The sequence below is a fragment of the Lichenostomus cassidix genome, chromosome 17 (assembly GCF_008360975.1).
Source record: "Lichenostomus cassidix isolate B80296 chromosome 17, HeHo_3.0, whole genome shotgun sequence".
Classification (NCBI taxonomy): Eukaryota; Metazoa; Chordata; class Aves; order Passeriformes; family Meliphagidae; genus Lichenostomus; species Lichenostomus cassidix.
Genome location: NC_139497.1, coordinates 10,285,611 through 10,304,731, shown reverse-complemented (window position 1 = coordinate 10,304,731; position 19,121 = coordinate 10,285,611). Strand labels below are relative to the sequence as shown.

General features: G+C 47.7%; 1 protein-coding gene across 12 annotated transcripts in view; it reads right to left on the bottom strand.

Moving 5' to 3' along the window:
* EXD3 (exonuclease 3'-5' domain containing 3) overlaps nt 1-19,121 on the bottom strand; it is a 282,421-nt gene that overhangs the window by 205,855 nt on the left and 57,445 nt on the right. For all 12 annotated transcript variants that reach the window (XM_085076512.1, XM_085076507.1, XM_085076510.1 and 9 more), the window contains exon 3: nt 13,873-13,975. Coding sequence is in view for 9 of the 12 variants with exons in the window: in XM_085076507.1 (XP_084932633.1) it covers nt 13,873-13,909 (37 nt within the window). In the remaining 3 variants the exon portion in view is untranslated. The remainder of the gene's footprint in view (nt 1-13,872; nt 13,976-19,121) is intronic.

The window sequence follows — 19,121 nt, the reverse complement described above, 5'->3', positions numbered from 1 at the left end:
GTTGCTTTCTAGGCAGCTAATGAAATCCAACTTCCTAAAAGCCTGAAAACATAACAATCATAAACCTTTTGCAAGGAATTGGCAACACTCTCAAATGGTTTTCTCCTTGGTCAGATGGGCTCTAACCTCAGTGTGAAGGGCTCTGCAACACCAGGATGACAATCTCTGGCATGGGACAGTCAGGACACACATGGGAGGAGAGGACAGCACTGCACTCCTTCATTCTCTTTCCATTTTACACTCTCTCCCTCCATCCTCATGGCCAGGCACAGACAGAGGGGTGGCTCAACACTCTGAGCTGGGTGGATCCCCATCCTGACCAAACCAGGGCTTGTGTTCTTGTGCTCACAACAGTTTAAGCAAAATCCACAGTTTCAAAACACAGGTTTTTTTTCCTTCAAAAACTCAGTCAGGCTATTTTTAATTCCTTTAGCCACCAGCTCCATGCATTTTTTTCAGCGATGAAGAGAATTAGGTTCTGTTCCCATAAAACATCTCAGTGTTGAGGGAAGGGTGAGGAGCGAGTCACCATGTTCCCAGAAGGAGGACAACAATAAGTGCCATAGAATGAACCATTCCTCATGTCTCACTGTCTTGCCAAGCTCCTCAGGCCAGGAACAGGAGGATCTGTCACAGCCAGGGTGCAAGTTAATGTCCTTACACTGAGTTAATGGCACTTCATAGAAATGGAAATTCAGTTTAAAACCATCTAAAATATCACTCCAGAAAACTAACCTTTTCTTCCTGCAAGCTTATCAATCCTGCAAAAGGGAAGAAAATTGACATTGTCCAGGTTAAAAGGGGGAACTTCTTAATTACATAAGAGACTGAGACTGCCAGGAATAGCAGCAGCCCCAGAGGACTGAAGTGCAGAACGGGAAAGAAACATCAGATCCAGAGTACTATCACAGACCTAAAACATCCAGACATCTCTGGAAATCCCCAAGTTCTAAACCTAACAACCTTTGCCTGTCTCTCCTAAGTAGTTTTACATGAAAAAACCCAATTGGCAATTCTAAAAAGCTGTAATACATATTTTGAAGCCATCCAACTTTCTTTTTAGAGCAGTAACAATAGTTTGATTTTAGTATAAAAGACCTTCCCACCTTTTTTTCTGCCAGTTCCTCACTTGTGGATATTTCCGAACCATCAGATGCTGAATGGGGGCAGGGTCTCTCTCTTTTCAAGGTCAGTGCATACAGAAGTCATGGGGTTGATCTCCACCAGTGTAGACAGGCCAGCCTGGACAGAGTGATGGGCAGTGGTGGAGTCACTAGCTTTGCAAGTGCTCAAAAAGTGTGCGGATGTGGCACTTTGGGACATAGTGACATGTTTACTCAGGTAAACAAAGTGGAGGAGACCCATCTGTCCAGGCTGAATCAAGTTCTCCAGAGGCAGACATTGCTGCTTTGCATATGTTGAATAAAACAATGGTTAAACCCCTATGTTAACAGAATTTCTCCTTCTTCCTCTGTCCAATTAGATCTCAGAATGGTAGCTTAAAACTCCATCTCCAGTTGAATCACAGAGTGGTTTGTTGGAAAGGCCTTTAAAGATCATCTCATTCCAACTCCACTGCCATGGGCAGGGACACCTTCCACTAGACCAGTACTGATACTCAGCATTATCAGAACCTTCAAACAACATGTTCTTCATCCAAATCTCTGCTGCTGCATTTGAAAATCCCACCCTGAGGCGCCAGGAACAGTTCCAATCACTCCCAAATCCTAAAAATGCTCCCTCCACACACAAAGCTCTCCAAGTCACCCTTAAGTAATTGCAGAACAGCCAAATGCTTATCCAAAATCTGGCTGGCTCAAGCCACTTGTCTCCAGGACACATTGCAGACATTACACACGGGCTCAGGCAAAACCTTGCCCAGTCCCTCACGCCATGCTCCCACTGAATATAGAGCTGCCTCGGAGCCCTTCCTACCACCAAATCCATGGCCAAATAAAAGATCTTACTGCTACTTAAGACAAAAGTAGCAATGGCTGCTCGCTTCCAAGATTTATAGCCATATCTCCTTAGATAAAATTTAAAAAACCTATTTTTGAGAGGTACTGCACATTAAAGTCGTAGCTCTGGGGATGTTAAGTGGAAAACCCAGGATACCTGTCAGCTCAGCACCAATGTGTTTGAAGGGATTTGGTGGTTTCCATGGTGATGGGGAGGCTAAGGAGCTGCCTGGTTCCAGCTCTGACTGACGCATATCTCAAACAATCGCTCTCTTCCTGTTCGTATGGCACAAGAAAAACAGGATGCTGAGAGGTGTTTATCTGAGAGAACGAGATAAGCAAGCGCACTGCAAGTTCTCAAAGTACAGGAGCTCACCAACAAGACGTTATAGATTTTCTGGGGAAAAAAATTCCACTGCTGCCGTGCTGAACGTGATTCAATTATGCATGGAAAGATCCTTTCCCTTGGAACCCGCAGGAAACTGTGCAGAGCTGGTATATGAGCCCTGAATACAAATGGAAAGTCTCTTTAGTGTGTGATACCGAGTTACAGTGCTGAATGAAAGCAGAGAACCAGCTCAGTGTGTGATACCTGCCACCCCAGCCCTGCCCAGGGCCCAGTGGGGGGGGTGGGCTACAGAGAATGGGGGGCTGTCACAGCCTGGGGCTACACAGAGAGTTCAGGCAGCTCTGAAGGGCTCTGTGCCCATGAGCACCAGTGGGCAGGCACGTCTCAGGCCTCCCACCCAACCTGAGGCACTCTGCAGCATTTTAAATGTCCCTCAGTGTCTGAGAGGGATCCTGACCACTCCTTATCCCAACTTCATCAGTGACAGAACCTGCAAACCACACAGTGATTAATTACCTGCTCTCTAATCAACATGAGCTGGTATAGCCCAGCGGCACTCTGGATTTAGAGCTGAAAACAACCTCATGTCCAAACAGTACAGCAGCATTGTCCAGGGATGGTTCCAGAGCAGGGGAAGGCATTTTCACACCCCTGGGCACAGGCTACACCAGCTGCTGGGCAAAGCCATGGCATGAAACCAGGGCCTGCCTGGACATACTAGAGCTGACCTGGGGTCACAGTGGCTTTAATGCATATCTCCTGTTCATTTACAGATCATAGAATATCCTGAGCTGGAAGGGACCTACAAGGATCACCCAGTCCAACCCCACCCCTGCACAGACACCCCAACAATGCCACCCTGTGCATCCCTGGCAGCATTGTCCAAACACTCCTGGAGCTCTGGCAGCCTCAGGCTGTGCCCATTCCCTGGGGAGCCTGGGCAGTGCCCAGCACCCTCTGGGGGAAGAACCTTTCCCTGATCTCCAGCCTGACCCTGCCCTGACACAACTTCAGGCCATTCCCTGGGGTCCTGTCCCTGTCACAGAGAGCAGAGATCGGTGTCTGCCCCTCCTCTTCCCCTCAGGAGGAAGTTATAACTGCAATGAGTCTCCCCTCAGTCCCCTCTTCTCCAGGCTGAATAGACCAAGTGCCCTCAACTGCTCCTCACACAACTTCCCCTCAAGGCCCTGCACCATCTTAATGGCCCTTCTTGGATGCTCTCTAATACTTTAACAGCTTTCTTGTATAGTGGTGGCAGGAAGAGTGGAGCATTCACCAAGGAAGATGGAACAGAGAAGTGAGAGGATGGAAGTGGGACATCCCTCTGTGTTTCAGGAGATATTTGGGGTATGTATGTTGCACCAAGGGTGATTTATGTTGGATATAAAGAAAAATTTCTTCATGGAAAGGGTAATCAGGCACTGGAACAGGCTGCCCAGGGAAGTGGTGGAGCCACAGCTCTGGAGGGATTTAAAAGACATGCAGATGTGGCACTTGGGGACATGGTTAAATGGTGGCATTGAGAGTGCTGGACTCAAGGATCTTCAAGGGCTTTTCCAACATAAACAGTTTTATGATTCTATCTAAACCATTCAGAGCAGGGTAGTTTAGATGGAAAGAATATGAAGAAGAAGGACATAATGCTTCAGCCTGGCTTCCCATGGGGTCATTAGTTCCTGTTTAGGAACTATCAAGGACTGGATTTAAAAGTCTTCTCAGTCTCCAGCCTCACAAGAAAATTAATACTGCTAAATATTTTGGGTAGGGGTATCTAAGAATTAGCTGTTAACTGTGAAATGGGGAAGCTGAGTCATCTTTCACACATTTGTTTGTTCATTGTTTTGCCTATTTAAAATGGTCATCTATATTTAAAATAAAATATTCATCAAGACCTTTTGCACGTCATCATATCCCACGGGAGACCCAGACCACCCTCCACAGTGCACCCATCATTCACAAGGACAACTGTACCCTGCCAGACATAGGATCTGCCACCATGGACCAGCTGGGAACAATACTGGGGGTTTGGAGACCCTTGGCCACCACTGACCCAGTGGGGACATGGCTGTAATAATAATTATAATGATGGTGTAACAGAGAATGCAAAAAGTCTTAAAAATTAGCACAATCAGACATTGAAGTGAAGAGTAACAAATATGTGGACTCAGTAACTGTTTAAACAAGTGAGCAGTGGGGAGCAGAAGTATGTGGATGGAGACAGCTCTCCAAGGAGAGCACCATGGAGTTGCTGGGGATTAAAAGATCAAGGTGCCTTTGCACTGTCCCACAGCTCCATCCCGGAAGCAGATCACATAGTGAGTGATGTGACTGACTACAAATGCTCACCTTCAGCAAGTCTTTGTGCTGTCTGGAGCATCTGTCACCCAGGAGCTGCACAGACTTCAGAGAACCAGAGAATCTTGGAATTGTTAAGGTTGGAAAAGACCTCCAAGATCATTAAGTCCAGCCATCAGCCCAACACCACCACCATGCTCACACTAAACCATGTTCACAAGTACCACATCCACATGGTTTTCAGTGGTGACTCCACCACTGCCCTGGGCAATGCTTCACAACCCCTTCGGTGACAATATTTTCCTAGTATCTAATCTAAACTTCCCCTGGTGCAACTCAAGGCTATTTCATGAGCCATCCTAGCTCACAGCTCGTTCAGCAGTAAAGGAGCTGGCTTTGGACCTCTGGGAGCACCGAAGGCTCTACTGGCTTCCTTGGAAATGAGAAAACATTGCCCAGCTGGACACAAAGCCACCTGAACAACCTAACCTCATTCATTCATGAGTGAGGTGCAGCTACCCAAAGCCCTTCCCAAGTGGTTGCTCTCCTCCACTGCTACTTTCTTTATTTCAAAGACATTTGAAATAGAAATCTCCCTGTGGGACTTGCACACAGCCAGGGACATCCTGATATCCCAAACGCAATCCTCTCACTGGGATTCTCCAGCAGTCTCTTCAAGTCAATGATGCTACCAAGACATTACAAAGCAGCACCTCAGGCTCTCCATTACCATGCATAAGGCAGGAAGGTGCCACAATTCTCCATGTGGGAAGAGAAGCAGTTCACCCAAAGTCTCCCAGCAGTACTTTAAGGAAGCAAGAACAGATGCCCAGTTCTGACAGTTCTCATTTTGCCATCAGTATGGATCTATCTGTTTTAACAAATACTTATTCCAGCCTGGTATCAGCAGCTCTGGAAACCCAGTGCCCAGCTGAAGGCACAGACCCTCCTGGGTGTCAAGGGACATGGGAACTTTCAATGTCCCCATGAGCCATGCCTGAGTCACTACAGCCTGTACAGCTTCCTCTCACCCACTGGAATTCCAGTTGCACCAGTCCCATCTTGTGGCTACCAAAACTATCCCATCACAGCCAGGAATTGTTACAACTCAGTTCTCTAATAACAGGCCTGGTTCCCAAAGCCCTGTGAGAAACAACAGATGAGTTTTGCCACCTGTGTCATCCACATCGAAGGACACAGGGTAGAACAGATCTCTATGAGAAAGTGGATTTCTACTTTATGTAAACTTTGTTTTCCTAGTCATTGCAGATATTTAAGACAGTATCAAAGGAATAAAATGGGAACCCAATCATTGTCTCTGGCTTGGCTGGCATACAGATCAACTCCCAGCCCTTAATTCTAGGAAGTGAGTGACCGCAGAGCCTCCTGACAGCCAAGGGCCCCCCTTTTTCCATCTGACTCGCTGTTTGTCTTGGAAGTAGCCAGGTTAAGGCTGTCCCATTCAGCCTGCAGCAGACTGTGAGGCAGATGGAAAGACAGAAAGACAGACCGACAGACACTGCAAAGACTCAGAGACAAAGCCTGGATGAAAGAGCATGGAACGAAGGCAGGACACAGCCAAGCCAAACAAAGTTTTCCTTGAGTGATTACATCTGCTGGAGAGTCCCCAGCTTGCACTCTCCTTGCTGAGAAATTCTTTTAATTGTGTCTAGGACATATTAAAAATCCCAAGAAAAGCTTCTCTGTAATCATGAGAGCTCTGAACTGCATGAACTTTTGTCATGCTGAATCGCCAATAGCTCGCTGCAAACTTCTGCCACCGAAACAGGGCTTTGCTGAGGTGGAGCCCTGGGGAGGGAAAACTGGTAATAAATCTTCATTTCTTATTTCCCAAGGAAAAACAAACAAATCAGACAAATTTTTCTCCTTCCCAGTGTCTGTGTAGCTCAGTGCAAAGTGCATCCAGCAGAAAATGAAAAGAGATCTGTCCTCAGATTAGCCAAAATCAAGTAAGGTTAAATGAACGATGTGCAGAGCCAAAGCGTACAGCTCTGTGTAATGAACATCTCCCTGGGGGCCAGCAGGGACAGTGGCTCTTCCGCAGCCACCAGGGCCACTCAGTGCTGAGTGAGGGTGGAGGGGGACAGTGGGGCAGGAGTGTATGGCCAGCACCTGCACTAGACAGCACCATGGGGTGCCATGGGCAAGTCCTTGCAGATAAGAAAATCAACACTTGTAAGCTAGAAAGACAGATAAATATTAAGTAATCTTCAAGAGCTGTGATCTTGCCTTGACCAGACACACTTCAGGGGTTAGCTGAACGCCACTGCCCCAGGCTTCACGTCATGGGGCCAAATCCCTTGTCTGCAGCAAACCTCCCTCAGCTTCAGGCCTGCTTTCATAGCAATTATTTCCCTCCACCACTCACTGTGATAACCAAAAATGCCAGAGAGTTGACAGACTCCACTCATTTCTCTTTTCCACATTGTTTTTTTTTCCACATCTGCCTGCACCCTCAGGTAACTGGGTATTTGTGTTTGCCAAAAGTGAGGGTCAGTCACTGGAGATCACTACAAAGTCAAGGCTCAATGTCAAAGACCAAAGCAAAGATAAAAAGGTGGGTGAGCTGCCTCCACTCACCACAGTCACATAGCTCACTGTGTCATAGAGTGGGGTAATGAGGGGTTCCCCAGGTAATGAGGGAACACCAACAGGTCTGTGCCCCTAAAACAGCCACCCAAAGATGTGCTTAGTGTGTGCACATTTCCTCAAGCAGTTTGAATTAATACCTGGCTGTATTTCATGGCTTGGCTGGTGCCAAGAGATTCTACTTAGGACATGAGCTGTCCAAAAGCAGTGACTCATTCTCATTAGAATAATGGAATCTCCTGAGCCGGAAGGCACCTACAAAGATCATCCAGTCCAACTCCTGCTCCGCCCAGGACACCCCAACAATCCCACCCTGTGCATCCCTGGCAGCATTGTCCAAACACTCCTGGAGCTCTGGCAGCCTTGGGGCTGTGCCCATTCCCTGGGGAGCCTGGGCAGTGCCCAGCACCCTCTGGGTGAAGAACCTCTTCTGATATCCAACCTAAACCTCTCCTAGCACAGCTCCAGCCATTCCCTCGAGTCCTGTCCCTGTCACAGAGAGCAGAGACTGGAGAAAAGGAACAGAACTCCACAGAAAAGGAACTTGACCAAAACACAGATCTGCTCTTGCTGGGCCAGGGAATTGAAGCAACTCAGGGAAGGGTCCAAGGTATCAGCACAGGAGCAAAGAGGTGACTCATGTACCAGGACTGGGTGCAACGGCATGAGAGAGAAGGGCAGGAGCAACACTTTCCCCTTGCAGCTGTGATTAAAGTGTTTGATCATTCAGCACTTCCATTTGCTCCATTCTGCCAGAACACGTCTTTCCTTGTAACACAGAGATTCACAGTATTGACTGTACATCAGGTAATGATATCTATTCTTCAGTGACCTGACACATACTGTTGAGTTTTATGTGCTCTGCCATGCAGAAAACAAGACTCCAGCTTCAGGTAAACTCACACATCAGCCACAGGACAGGATTTCTCAGCTTGCTGCACATGATGTGGCCACAAACTGATCAGCACCCTGAGCCCCTGGAGCAGAGTCGTCACCACCACTGCCAAAGGATGCCAATGCACAGGCACACATCAGCATCATCCAGATTTATTTTTTAAACAGGATGTTTTATAGCAACTTTAAAACAGTATGTGTAATTTTAGAACAGAATTTATCCTTCAGATAGGCAGCCTTTCCAGGCAGAACCACCTCCTCTGCTCCCAGACTCTACATTTCAGAAAGCACAGCACAGCCAGGATCATGACATGGGGAAACACTAGCTCAGTATCTGTTGAACAACACTTCTACAAGGCTGAAGGAAGCCTCAGTGGAGAGAAACACCAGAAGTTGCTGAGGGAAGAGGGGATAGACAGACCAGGCAGCAGCTCAGAGACACAGAGCCTGGAGACACATCAGGACCTGTGAGCAAAGGGACTGGTGTCTCTCTAGCCCCCAAGTACAGGGAATGAACAGTCTGAGGGCCAAGGAGCACTATTTGAGAGCATCCACTGCAATAAATCCAGTCCTCAAAACTATGAAGAGTTCCCTGAAAACCTCTGGTTTGTTGGGCAGGAGGCTGAGGTTTTGTTTTATGCTTATTTACCTCTTGTTTTTGTCCTGGTAGATAATGTTCATTTCCAGTAACTGTTGACCAAAGTGGAAAAGAAGGATTTAACAATAAAGTGCAAGAGTCCATCACAAGTAATGGCAACCCATGTACTCTTATAAAACAATAATACACCAACATAAAATAAATCAGTGCCTTTTAATTTAACAATGTAAATTACCATCCCACCTGCTGTGACTCTCCATAAGGAGAAAAAGCTGGCCGTGTATTTACCAAGCTATCTATCCCAGTCCCATTCTGCACTGGCCTCCTGCCCTGGGGTTAGACTGGAGGACTCTGTCATCTCTTGCACTCGTATGACCTAAGAAAGGGAATGTGGCCTTTTTCCCACAAGCCCAGAGTGAGAACATCATAAAAGCTGAACTTTAGCCCCCTTTTTGGGCAGGCAGCACAATAGCAAGGAGGATGCTGTTACTCCCCAGAGGCTCTGCTGCTGAAAAACATCACCAAGCTCAAGTAAAAGGTCAGTAGTTAGGATTGCATTTCTTGTTTTCTTCAGTTTTCCTCCTCCGTCAAAGGCAGTTCAACATTCTTTGCACACCCCCTCCCTCCTTCTGAGAAATGCAGGAAGGAAGTGCTTGCAAAATAGTTTAATTTAAAAGAAGGCACAATCACACAGCAAAGCCTGCTCCAGCCTCCGAGCAGGACGTTTCCACTGTTCCCAGTTTCCACTGCAACACAAATGAGTCCCAGCCATGGCAGAGCTGTCCCTCCCTGCAGACACATGGGGGAGGTTTTTGCTCCCAAACACCTTGGGTGAAGAGCTGTGGCTAATGCTGCAGGCAGCCCCCTGTTCCCCCAGAGCACACAGCACATGTGCCCAGGGAGCCAGGGCTGTGGAACAGGAAAAGAAGGATGCAGGAAACCCTGCAGCCTCCCAGGACACTGCATGGCAACAGGCACAGAGAGGCTGCACTGTGGTCCTGGGCTGTAGGACAGTGTCACCTCCTGTCTCTCTCATAACTAGCGCTTCTTTGATTTCACAGGATGTTCTACCAGCATTTGTTACCTGGAGCTTGTTAGGGTTTGGGAAGGTGTTTGGGACAGATGGATTTAACTTGACCCTTTTCTCACTAGATTTATGTGAAAGAACCAGAGTGGGTGGAAGCAGCTATTATACTCCATGCCTTCTTGCAATGAGGAATGTAGAGACCAGCAGGCAATTCCTGGAAAACTCCTTCATTATCCATCAGTTTCTGTTGTATGACTACATATCCAATCTAAACATCATTCTTCCCAGGCACACGGTGGTTTTGTATCCCTGGGCAAACAGCACTTATTATCACAAGCCTATTTCTTTGTCTTTTCCAAGACTTTGGCAGTCCCAAAGACTTCTCTTCCCTTGAGTCATGAACCATGACAGCCACATGTCAGACAGGCTGGCAGTCCCTGCCTGCTTTCTCTTCTTTGAGAATTGCCAGTCCTCCCAGCCCAGTCTGCTGACACAAACACCTCAATACCCGCAGCCTCTCCCAGCGCCTTCAGCAGATCCAATCCTATGCCAGTGTCCCACGTTCCTTGCATTGCTCGAGGGTTCATCTCCAGTTGGCATTGTTGGACTTAATGGGACACTGTCAACAAATCACAGCCCTGTCACATTTTTTTTTAACCTGTTGCTGTCACAGTGCATAATTAGATTAATGAAATAACTACAAGATCAGCTCATGGAGGGACTGAGCAGAATCACAGCCATGACCATTTGAGTGGTGTCTCCTTCCAAACAGGATGCTCAGGACAAGCAAACACACAATCAGTAATTTTCTAGAAGGAAATTAAAAGACGTTGCTTGCTGTTAATGTGAGCACTCTCCTGTGTACAGTCACCCAGCTCCACAAAGGGGAAGACTAACACTCTCCCAAACAGGGAAATGAGAGTGCCAAATGCCACCAACAGGCTGGGGACTGGGGGGCTGCAGCAGGACCTGAAACCAGGTTGCTGAGTTTTGCTTATTTATTTTGAAGTTGACAGCCTCAACTGCCAGCATCTACACCCAGCACTGAGCGTGGGGAAACCTGCTGTTCTTTAGCTCTAGGCTGGATGGGCAAGTTTTTTGGGTTAATGTTTTCACGACCATGCAGCCAAGACTGCTGTTTATTAACCATCCCATCCCCAGTAACCTCTTACCTTCTTGTATTTTTCAATTGCTGTTGCCCATGTGCATTTCTGATAGATCTAAAACTAATTGTTAGCACTACAGAAATGCCTCCAGCTTTTAAATAAGGATTCTATAATCCTGCATTCTGTAAAGATCTTAAATAAAAAATTATTCCTGCCCTGCAGAGTGTTGTATAGGCATTTAATGAGGTTACTGCCCACCCCATGCCTGCTGCAAGCACAGACAAAGGACAACCAAATATGTGAAACAGAGAAGGAATGAAAAAATCCCAGAATGGCACATCTGGCTGGGAGGAGGAGGAGGTGCTCCTGCAAGTAGTCAGCAAAGAGCCTGACCACTCTTTCAATGAAAAAGAAAATTCTCATATCAGAACCTCCCCTGTGGCAACTAAAGCCATTTCCTTTCATCGTGTTCCCTGAGACATGGCAAAAGAGAGCAAACACCACCTCACTACAACCTCCCTTCAGATAGTTGTAGGGAGAAATTCCCAGCTCAAGGTTTCTGAGGATACTAAATCCATACTGAAAAATATAAACCCAGATAGTTGGCTTAAGGAATGGTTAAAAACAGGTTACACAGCAGACAGATCTGAAAATACGACTGAAATATTGTAATGCAGCATTTAAACAAAAGAGGGAAATAGAGGGAAAAAGATCCCAGTTCAGTTCTGAGCCTCTTTTTGGAGGGAATCTTATTCAGCAAAGGTGATCCAGTTGAAGGTGAGGCCTCCACCTTACTTGGTTCCTCCCTCTCTAAGTCATCATAGATGGCTTTGCTTCAGCACTGCCCTGAAGACCTGACAGAAACCTCTGCCTCTGTCCTGGCACACCCAGTGACCCACACGTCACCCCAGGGTGCTCTGCACTGAGAGCATCCCCAGCACCTCCTTGGCTCCAGCCCCACAAACTGCCAGCACAGCAGATGCCCCAGCAAACTACAGCCTTTTTCCTTTTTTCCTTCCTTTTTAATTTGTTAAGATGTTTCTTCGAAAGGGGAGTTTGAGTCTAAAGACACTTAAGGGAAGGCAAGCAAATCTGCAGTGGCTGCTGCCAGGCCCAGCCCCAGAGGAGGCTGGCTCATGCTCGGCTCCCAGGGCTCTGCTCCCGCTGTTTATCCCAGCCGGCTGTTTTTCCCTTGCACTGCCACGATTGTTTGGCTGGCCTGGGTGATGGATGGTGGAGAAGGTCTGGAAATGTGCTCCTGCGTCGACAGGAAGCTCAGAGAGCCTTTGCCAGCACTTCCTTCCTGTATACAAGGGGAGGACAGAATGGGAAAAACCTTGGCTGTCTCTTACCCTGAGAAAAGTGCTCCCCTTCCAGCTGGATTACAGTAACAATATTTTAATCTTTCACAAGATTATAATATCCTTCCTCTCTAAGTATAGCTCCAGTGGCAGCTCAGAGAATGAAATGGACCAACAATGTAAAACGCAATAGGTGGTGCTGGAAGCTGAACAAATGGAGGTCCAGATTGGAAGATCCCTATCTTCAGCCAAGACAGAAATCACCAGTGATCACACCTGTCTAAACCAGGACTTGACTCCAAGAACAACCAGGACTGAGCAGTTCAACAGGAGGTGTAAAATGTGCATAAGTGGTACATGGAAAATGTGTCCCTCTGGGCAGCTTCATTCCTTGCCTGTTTTAGAGAGTGGATCTAAACTCAAACCATAACATTTATTACACCTACCAGAAATAAGGCTGCAATGACCAATCTACGAATATTCTGACCACATATTTCTAATGAGCACCCGGATGTTTTATAGAGATTTGAATGTCTTTTCCCCAAAACCGAGCCTCTGCATCCTTCTGTGGATGATTCATGAATCTCCATGACATCCTGATGTGTAACCATCACCTGTTCACAGTAATAAAAATACACGCTGAGAATAGATATTTCATGCTACCACAGGAATTTTTCTAAAATTTTTTATTTTTGAGTTCCAGATTCAAACCCACAGACTTTAGTGTAGGCAGGTGTTCAGAACCCCAAATTTCTCTGCCCCAGCCACGTGGCCTGGGACAGCCAGAGCAGGGCACACAGGTGGTGGCTCTGAGGACCCCTCTCTTTGCTGGCCCCGCAAGGGGAGATCCCAGGAATCCCTCATTTGTCTGGGCATGTTTGCCCAAGCGAGTCTGAAAAAGGGAGGAAGAAATTCTCAGGACTCTTGACAACAAAAGAAAACTCCCCAAACCTGTGAGCAGACAGCACTCCTAACAGCCTCTCTTTCTGACAAAGGCATCAGATGAAAAGACCTCACCCATGAACAAAGAGTGGGGAACAATAGGAACTGTCAAAAAATAGCCCTCACGTCAGAGCTAAGAATGCCCCTTGACACTTCCCAAAAAGCCCAGACTGAGCAGAGCCTGGGAGGCCTCAGGCACAGCCCCTGGCATCCGCCTCTCCCAGCCTGCCCCAGGCACAAACTGCCAGCAGCACTCGGTCAGGCTGAATTCCACCAGCCAAAGAAGGGGATGGAAGAAGAGAGGAAATTTAGGGCAGGTCTGAGCCAAAGAAGTAATAAATTCCTGTCCATCCAATCTTTCCACTAGGGACCCTGACACTGAGATTCAATGGGACATACAATGGTGTGTGCACATCTTCCCTTAGCGCATAGGGTAACTACTTACCAAAGTAATTAATGAGAAAACTAAGTTATGGCAAAATGCAGAATGAGTTGTGTAACACAGTGATAAAACCCCTGTGTTCTTCTGAACTGGTGAGAACTTTTTAAAAAATTGCTAGAAAAAGTTTCAACCTGGACTAGAATTCTAAGAATGCTGATATCCAGATGTGGACAGGAAACCTCAAAGACCCAATAATCTTCATGGCATGCAATTTAGCATTGATTCACACGTTTTGCTTTATTTGTGACTCAGCATTCCCCTGCACTAGCATTAAGGAAATAAATGGAAAGCAAATTATGCTGAACAAACACAAGAAAACAGGCAAACACTTGGAGAAGCAAAAAACTCACCCGTGGGTTGTCCACTTGAGTAACTGTCCTGATTCATCCTCCCAAAGGCGGCACCAGATCAGGATGCTGAGGCTGGAGGTCTAAACTCACAGCCCAAGCTTTTCTGGAAAGAAAATGTAGAGTTACTGTCAAACTGTAGGAACTTCACCCTGTGTGAGAAAGGGAGTATCTTGTGTGGGGTCTGTTGTCCTTGAATTTATCAAGAAAGCGGAGAACCAACTATGCATGTTCAACTTGGTGTAGGAGCCATAGGACACATGCCTGAATATCAGAGAATGCAATGGTAAATTGAATCAAGTCAATCAAGCAACACTGAAAAGTGGCATCTGAGACCCTGTGGAAGGTAAAGCAACATGTAGTTAAAAACACAGCTGGGTTCTTGGAATAGGCTGAGATGAGTTTCAGGTTTGAACTGCACAAACAGCTCAATGCCGTTCATTTGAGTAGCCAAACAAAACTACACAGGGGACCAAGAGTTGGACTTAATGATACTGAGGTCCTTTCCAACTCAGCAGATTCTGTGATTCTATGATTCTATGCAAACCTCAGACCTACCTGACCCCAAACTGGACAAACAGGCCACGTGAAAGCATGTTTTTACCACAGCTACACAGCTCCTCCTCTTTGTTTGCTTGCCCTTCCACTCATCACATCTTGACTGTGGTAGAGTTGGGAACAGAACCCATGTCTCCCAAATCCCAGTCTAGTGCCTTAACCACTACATCCTTCCTGCTGAATCACACTGCAGGATTGTTTATCAGGAAGGAAATTCCCCCTCGAGAGCACTCACTCTGAGTGTGCTGGTGGAACACAAATGCTTAGAAAAACACAAACAGAGAGACAATAACAACAAGTGATTGAAGTCCCTGTACTGGCTGGAGGCACAGCAGTACCTTGGGTTTGCTGTGGAGCAGTGGAAGTGAGGCACCACAGAGCAAGACATGACACAGAACAAGCAGTGCATTCAGATGGCCTCCCAGGAACAGCCTCCTGCTCTCCAGATGATCTGTGACTCTGAAAGTCTCTCCCACACATTTAGCACGAGGTGTATGTCACTCAGGGCCATTCAAAAGGTTTGGATTCTCAGCAGGCTCTGGGAAGGCCACCTTTGCTAGCAAAGCTGCCAAATGCAAGCAGCTGTGGATGTAATCCAGAGGGTCAGAATTAACATCAACACATTGTGCAAGCAAAGGACCCTCACTTTCTTTAAGGTCTTTATCCCCAAAATGAAAAAAACAGGGTGTGTGAGGTGAAGATACCAAAAATGGAACAAATATGTTTTAGCCTAAACACAGTTTACCCCGTTGGTCTCCTAGAAAACAAAAAGGGCTGTAATTCATCCATGATCTGTCAAAAAACACAAACCCACTGAAATGGCAAATTCATAATCCAGGACTCTGAAGAATTTGGCTCCACTCAGCAGTTGGGCAAAGGGGAAGACTTTCCCCATTCACAAGCAGTGGCTTTCCAGGTTGTGTCCCATGAGACCCCACCACAGTAACCAACAAAAACATGCTTGGGCAGATGGCGCAGCTTGGACTGGATCTTGGGACATTCCCTTTAAATGTCAGTGTACAGGAATTCCAGCAGGACCTGAGGACTCCTGGGGGGGGCAGAGAACCAAAGCCTCACTCGCAGCAGCATCCTGGGGTCACACCCAGATCTAGAGCAGCTCTAACAAGCCCAGAGATGGGGCAGTTGCCCCCAGAGCAGAGCCAAGGCAGACGTGCTCAGCCCACGGGGCAGCCAAGGGCCAGCACCTGCCCACGGGCATGGGAAGGGCCCCAGGGCTCTGCTGGACACTGCAGCCCCACGGGAACAGAGCTGTGCTCCTGGGCAGCCAGCCCATCACACACCCATGTGAGCACTTGCAAGCTCCTGTTCCCCACAACCATCACCTCTGTTTGCACTTCAGACTCCAAGACTGATCCCTGCTGATTCCCAGTCAGTCCAGATGAACCTCTTGGAGAAAGTGCAGGAAGTGCCGGTGCTGCTCTGGTGACACAAAGCCCCTGCAGGGGCACTTTGTGCACCACCCATCCATCACATGCAGCACCTGCATCTCCTCTGACCATCAGGCTAAGCAGGGGATACACAAAAGCACCTCTGGGGAGCTCATCCCAACAGGAGTGACTTGAAGAGACAGCTGTGGAGTCACACATCTCTCTCTGGAGTCCAGAGGCTCTGGGTGGATACCTCAGATCTCCCACCATCTGAGTCCTCTCCTCTACCATTACTTTATCCCCAGCTGACCATCTGGGCTTTGCTGTCCCACAGCACATTGAGGAACACAGCAGTCAGTGGTAGGCACAGCACTGCCATCCAGCAAAATCAAATACACAGTTCTGAGGTTTGGTATTTTGAATCTGAGTCTCATCATCTCTGTGTCCCTTGAATTGTCTACAGCTTTTGTATTTATCTTAATATCTAACGGAGCCAGACGTTTCTCATGGTGCTCAGTGATGGACAGGAGGCAATAGGCATGAACTGAAATATGGGAAATAATGTTTAAACATTAGAAAAAGAAAAAAAACTATTCATTGTATGAGTAATCAAACTCTGGCACAGGCTGTCCAGAGACACTGCAGGGTTTCATCCTGACTGGACACAAACCTGCTCTGACTGACTCTGCTCTGAGCATGGGGTTGGAGTGGGTGATCCCCAGAGGGCTCCTGAACCTCACTTGGTCTGCCACTCTCGTACACTGGAAGACTCCTTACATTTTGGAAGCACACAAGTGAAAACAGCCTAACCTTGTTACCAGCAGTACTGCCTGAGATTTCCAGAGAAACTATGATTCAATTGGGAGGGGATTCTGTCCCTCTGCCCCACTCAGGTGAGACCCCACCTGCAGAGCTGCCTCCAGCTCTGGGGTCCCAGCACAGGAGGGATGTGGAGCTGCTGGGGAGAGTCCAGAGGAGGCCACAGAGATGCTCCAAGAGCTGAAGCCCCTCTGTTCTGGAGCCAGGCTGGGAGAGCTGGGGGTGTTCACCTGGAGAAGAGAAGGCTCCAGGGAAACCTCAGAGCTCCTTCCAGTGCCTGAAGGGGCTCCAGGAGATCTGGAGGAGAGACTTTGGACAAGAGATGGATGGACAGGACAAGGGGGATGGCCTCCCACTGCCAGAGGGCAGGGTTAGATGGGACATTGGGAAGAAGTCTTTCCCTGTAAGGGTGGGGAGGCCCTGGGACAGGGTGCTCAGATGAGCTGTGGCTGGCCCTGCATCCCTGGAAGTGTCCAAGGCCAGGCTGGACAGGGCTTGGAGCAACCTGGGATAGTGGAAGGTGTCCCTGCCCGTGGCAAGGGGTGGTGTGAGATGATCTTTAGGGTCCCTTCCAAACCAGTCTGTGATTCTATCCTCAGTCTGCTCCCCATTTTTCACCCTCAGGAATCCCTGCTTGCTGCAAAGTACCTGCCTCAGTTTTGTTCTGCACCAGTCTGCAGTTTTTCACATCACTGGCATCAGACACATCCAGTAATTTATTACAGTGGAAGTTTCTCACCAGAAGACACTTTGAGGCACTTCCATTCCTTTGAACAGTAAAAAAAGTCACTGTTTCTCCTCAGGGCTTCTTTCGACCTTGTCATGACCTGAAATCCCTCACGCCTCACTTTTTGACATCATATGAGAGTAATTCAGGAATTAACATGAAATGTAATTCCATTGTTCTCCATTCAAAAGGCTATTCTCTCATTCCTTGCCTGCTGTTTTTAGGGTCAGGATCAAGTTTGTAGCTTTTTCCATTAGGTCTAAATCAAGTGTGTCCAGAGGGAGAAGATAACTGCACGTCCTCAGTCCTGCAGGATGCTGTGATCACTCTGCAGGGGTGGGTGATGGCCCACGAGAAGGCAGGTGTGGGTGTCTCCTGCTTGGTTCAAAGAATTCCCTGTATGGAAACCCAGCATGGAGCAGCTAAAGAAAAAGGCTTCAGGAAAGAGCTGCCAAACTGCTTCTCCAAGGACTTCTGGCTTTTCTCCAGAGCAGGTGTGGTCACTGTCGACCTCTTGATTTGGGGCTGGTACCATGCAGGAGTATTGTGCTTTATATTTCAGCCAAATGAGCGAATGGTGCTCATAGTCATCCTGATTAACACAGTGCTGAGGCAGAAAGGGTGTATGGACAGATGGATGGACAGATGGACAGTGTCTGACACCTGCTCTGCCTGCAGCTCACACCTGCTCCAGGGGCAAAGCAACTCTTTGCTCCCATTCTGCTTTCTCAGTAACAGCTGAGGCCACAGCTACCACCAGACAGGGAACTGGGGGCCACTGGTTTCCTTCTGAGTGATTTCAGTTCAAGCAGGGCCATCGCTGGGCTTGAAATGAACAAGGGGCTCCTAGCCCATGCTGGGAAAAGCAGAAAATCTCCCTCCTGATGGTCTGTTAACCCTCCATTGGATCAGCTTCTGTGCTGGTATCTCAAGCCCTGCCTGAGCTGGTGTTTTCCTTAATGCTCAGAAACGTGGTGAAGTGACTGTGTAAAAAATCTTACCCCTCCTCAGAAAATGTCCCCAAAACTAAAAACGAGGTTTCTATTCCGCCTGGGTATGGAAGAGATTTGAAAACATGAAGTGAGAGTAACTTCAATCTTTAGAAACAAGAAAACAAACACTACCAAAGCAGTGCTTATTTGTAGGCCTCTCCATACTGGGATTTTGACGCTTATTTCACATTTTTAAAACCTGCCTTTTATTGCTTTGGTGTTAGAGAATACACAGATAAACGCAGCAAAGGATATTACAGAAACACTGGATACCCTGAGTTGGAAGGGACTCACCACGATGATTGAGTCCAACTCCTGGCCCTGCACAGACACCCCAACAATTCCACCCTGGGCATCCCTGACAGCATTGCCCAAACACTCCTGGAGCTCTGGCAGCCTTGGGGCTGTGCCCATTCCCTGGAGAGCCTGGGCAGTGCCCAGCACCCTCTGGGGGAAGAACCTTTCCTGATCTCCAGCCTGACCCTGCCCTGGCCCAGCTCCAGCCATTCCCACGATGCTGTCCCTGTCACAGAGAGCAGAGACTGGAGCTGTCCCTCGGGAGGAGGCTCCAGATTGCTCTGAGGTCTCCAGGATCATGGACCTCTCCACACAAAAAACATGAGTTAGGAGATGGGTGAAGGAGCTGTAGTCCTAGGAGTGCCTGCAAAAGCATCCTCTGAAGATTATGTGTGTCTTTTAATTGATTTTTACAGACTTCAGATCCTGTACTCAAACCCAGTTTAGGTTCAATTTAGCTCCCATAAGCCA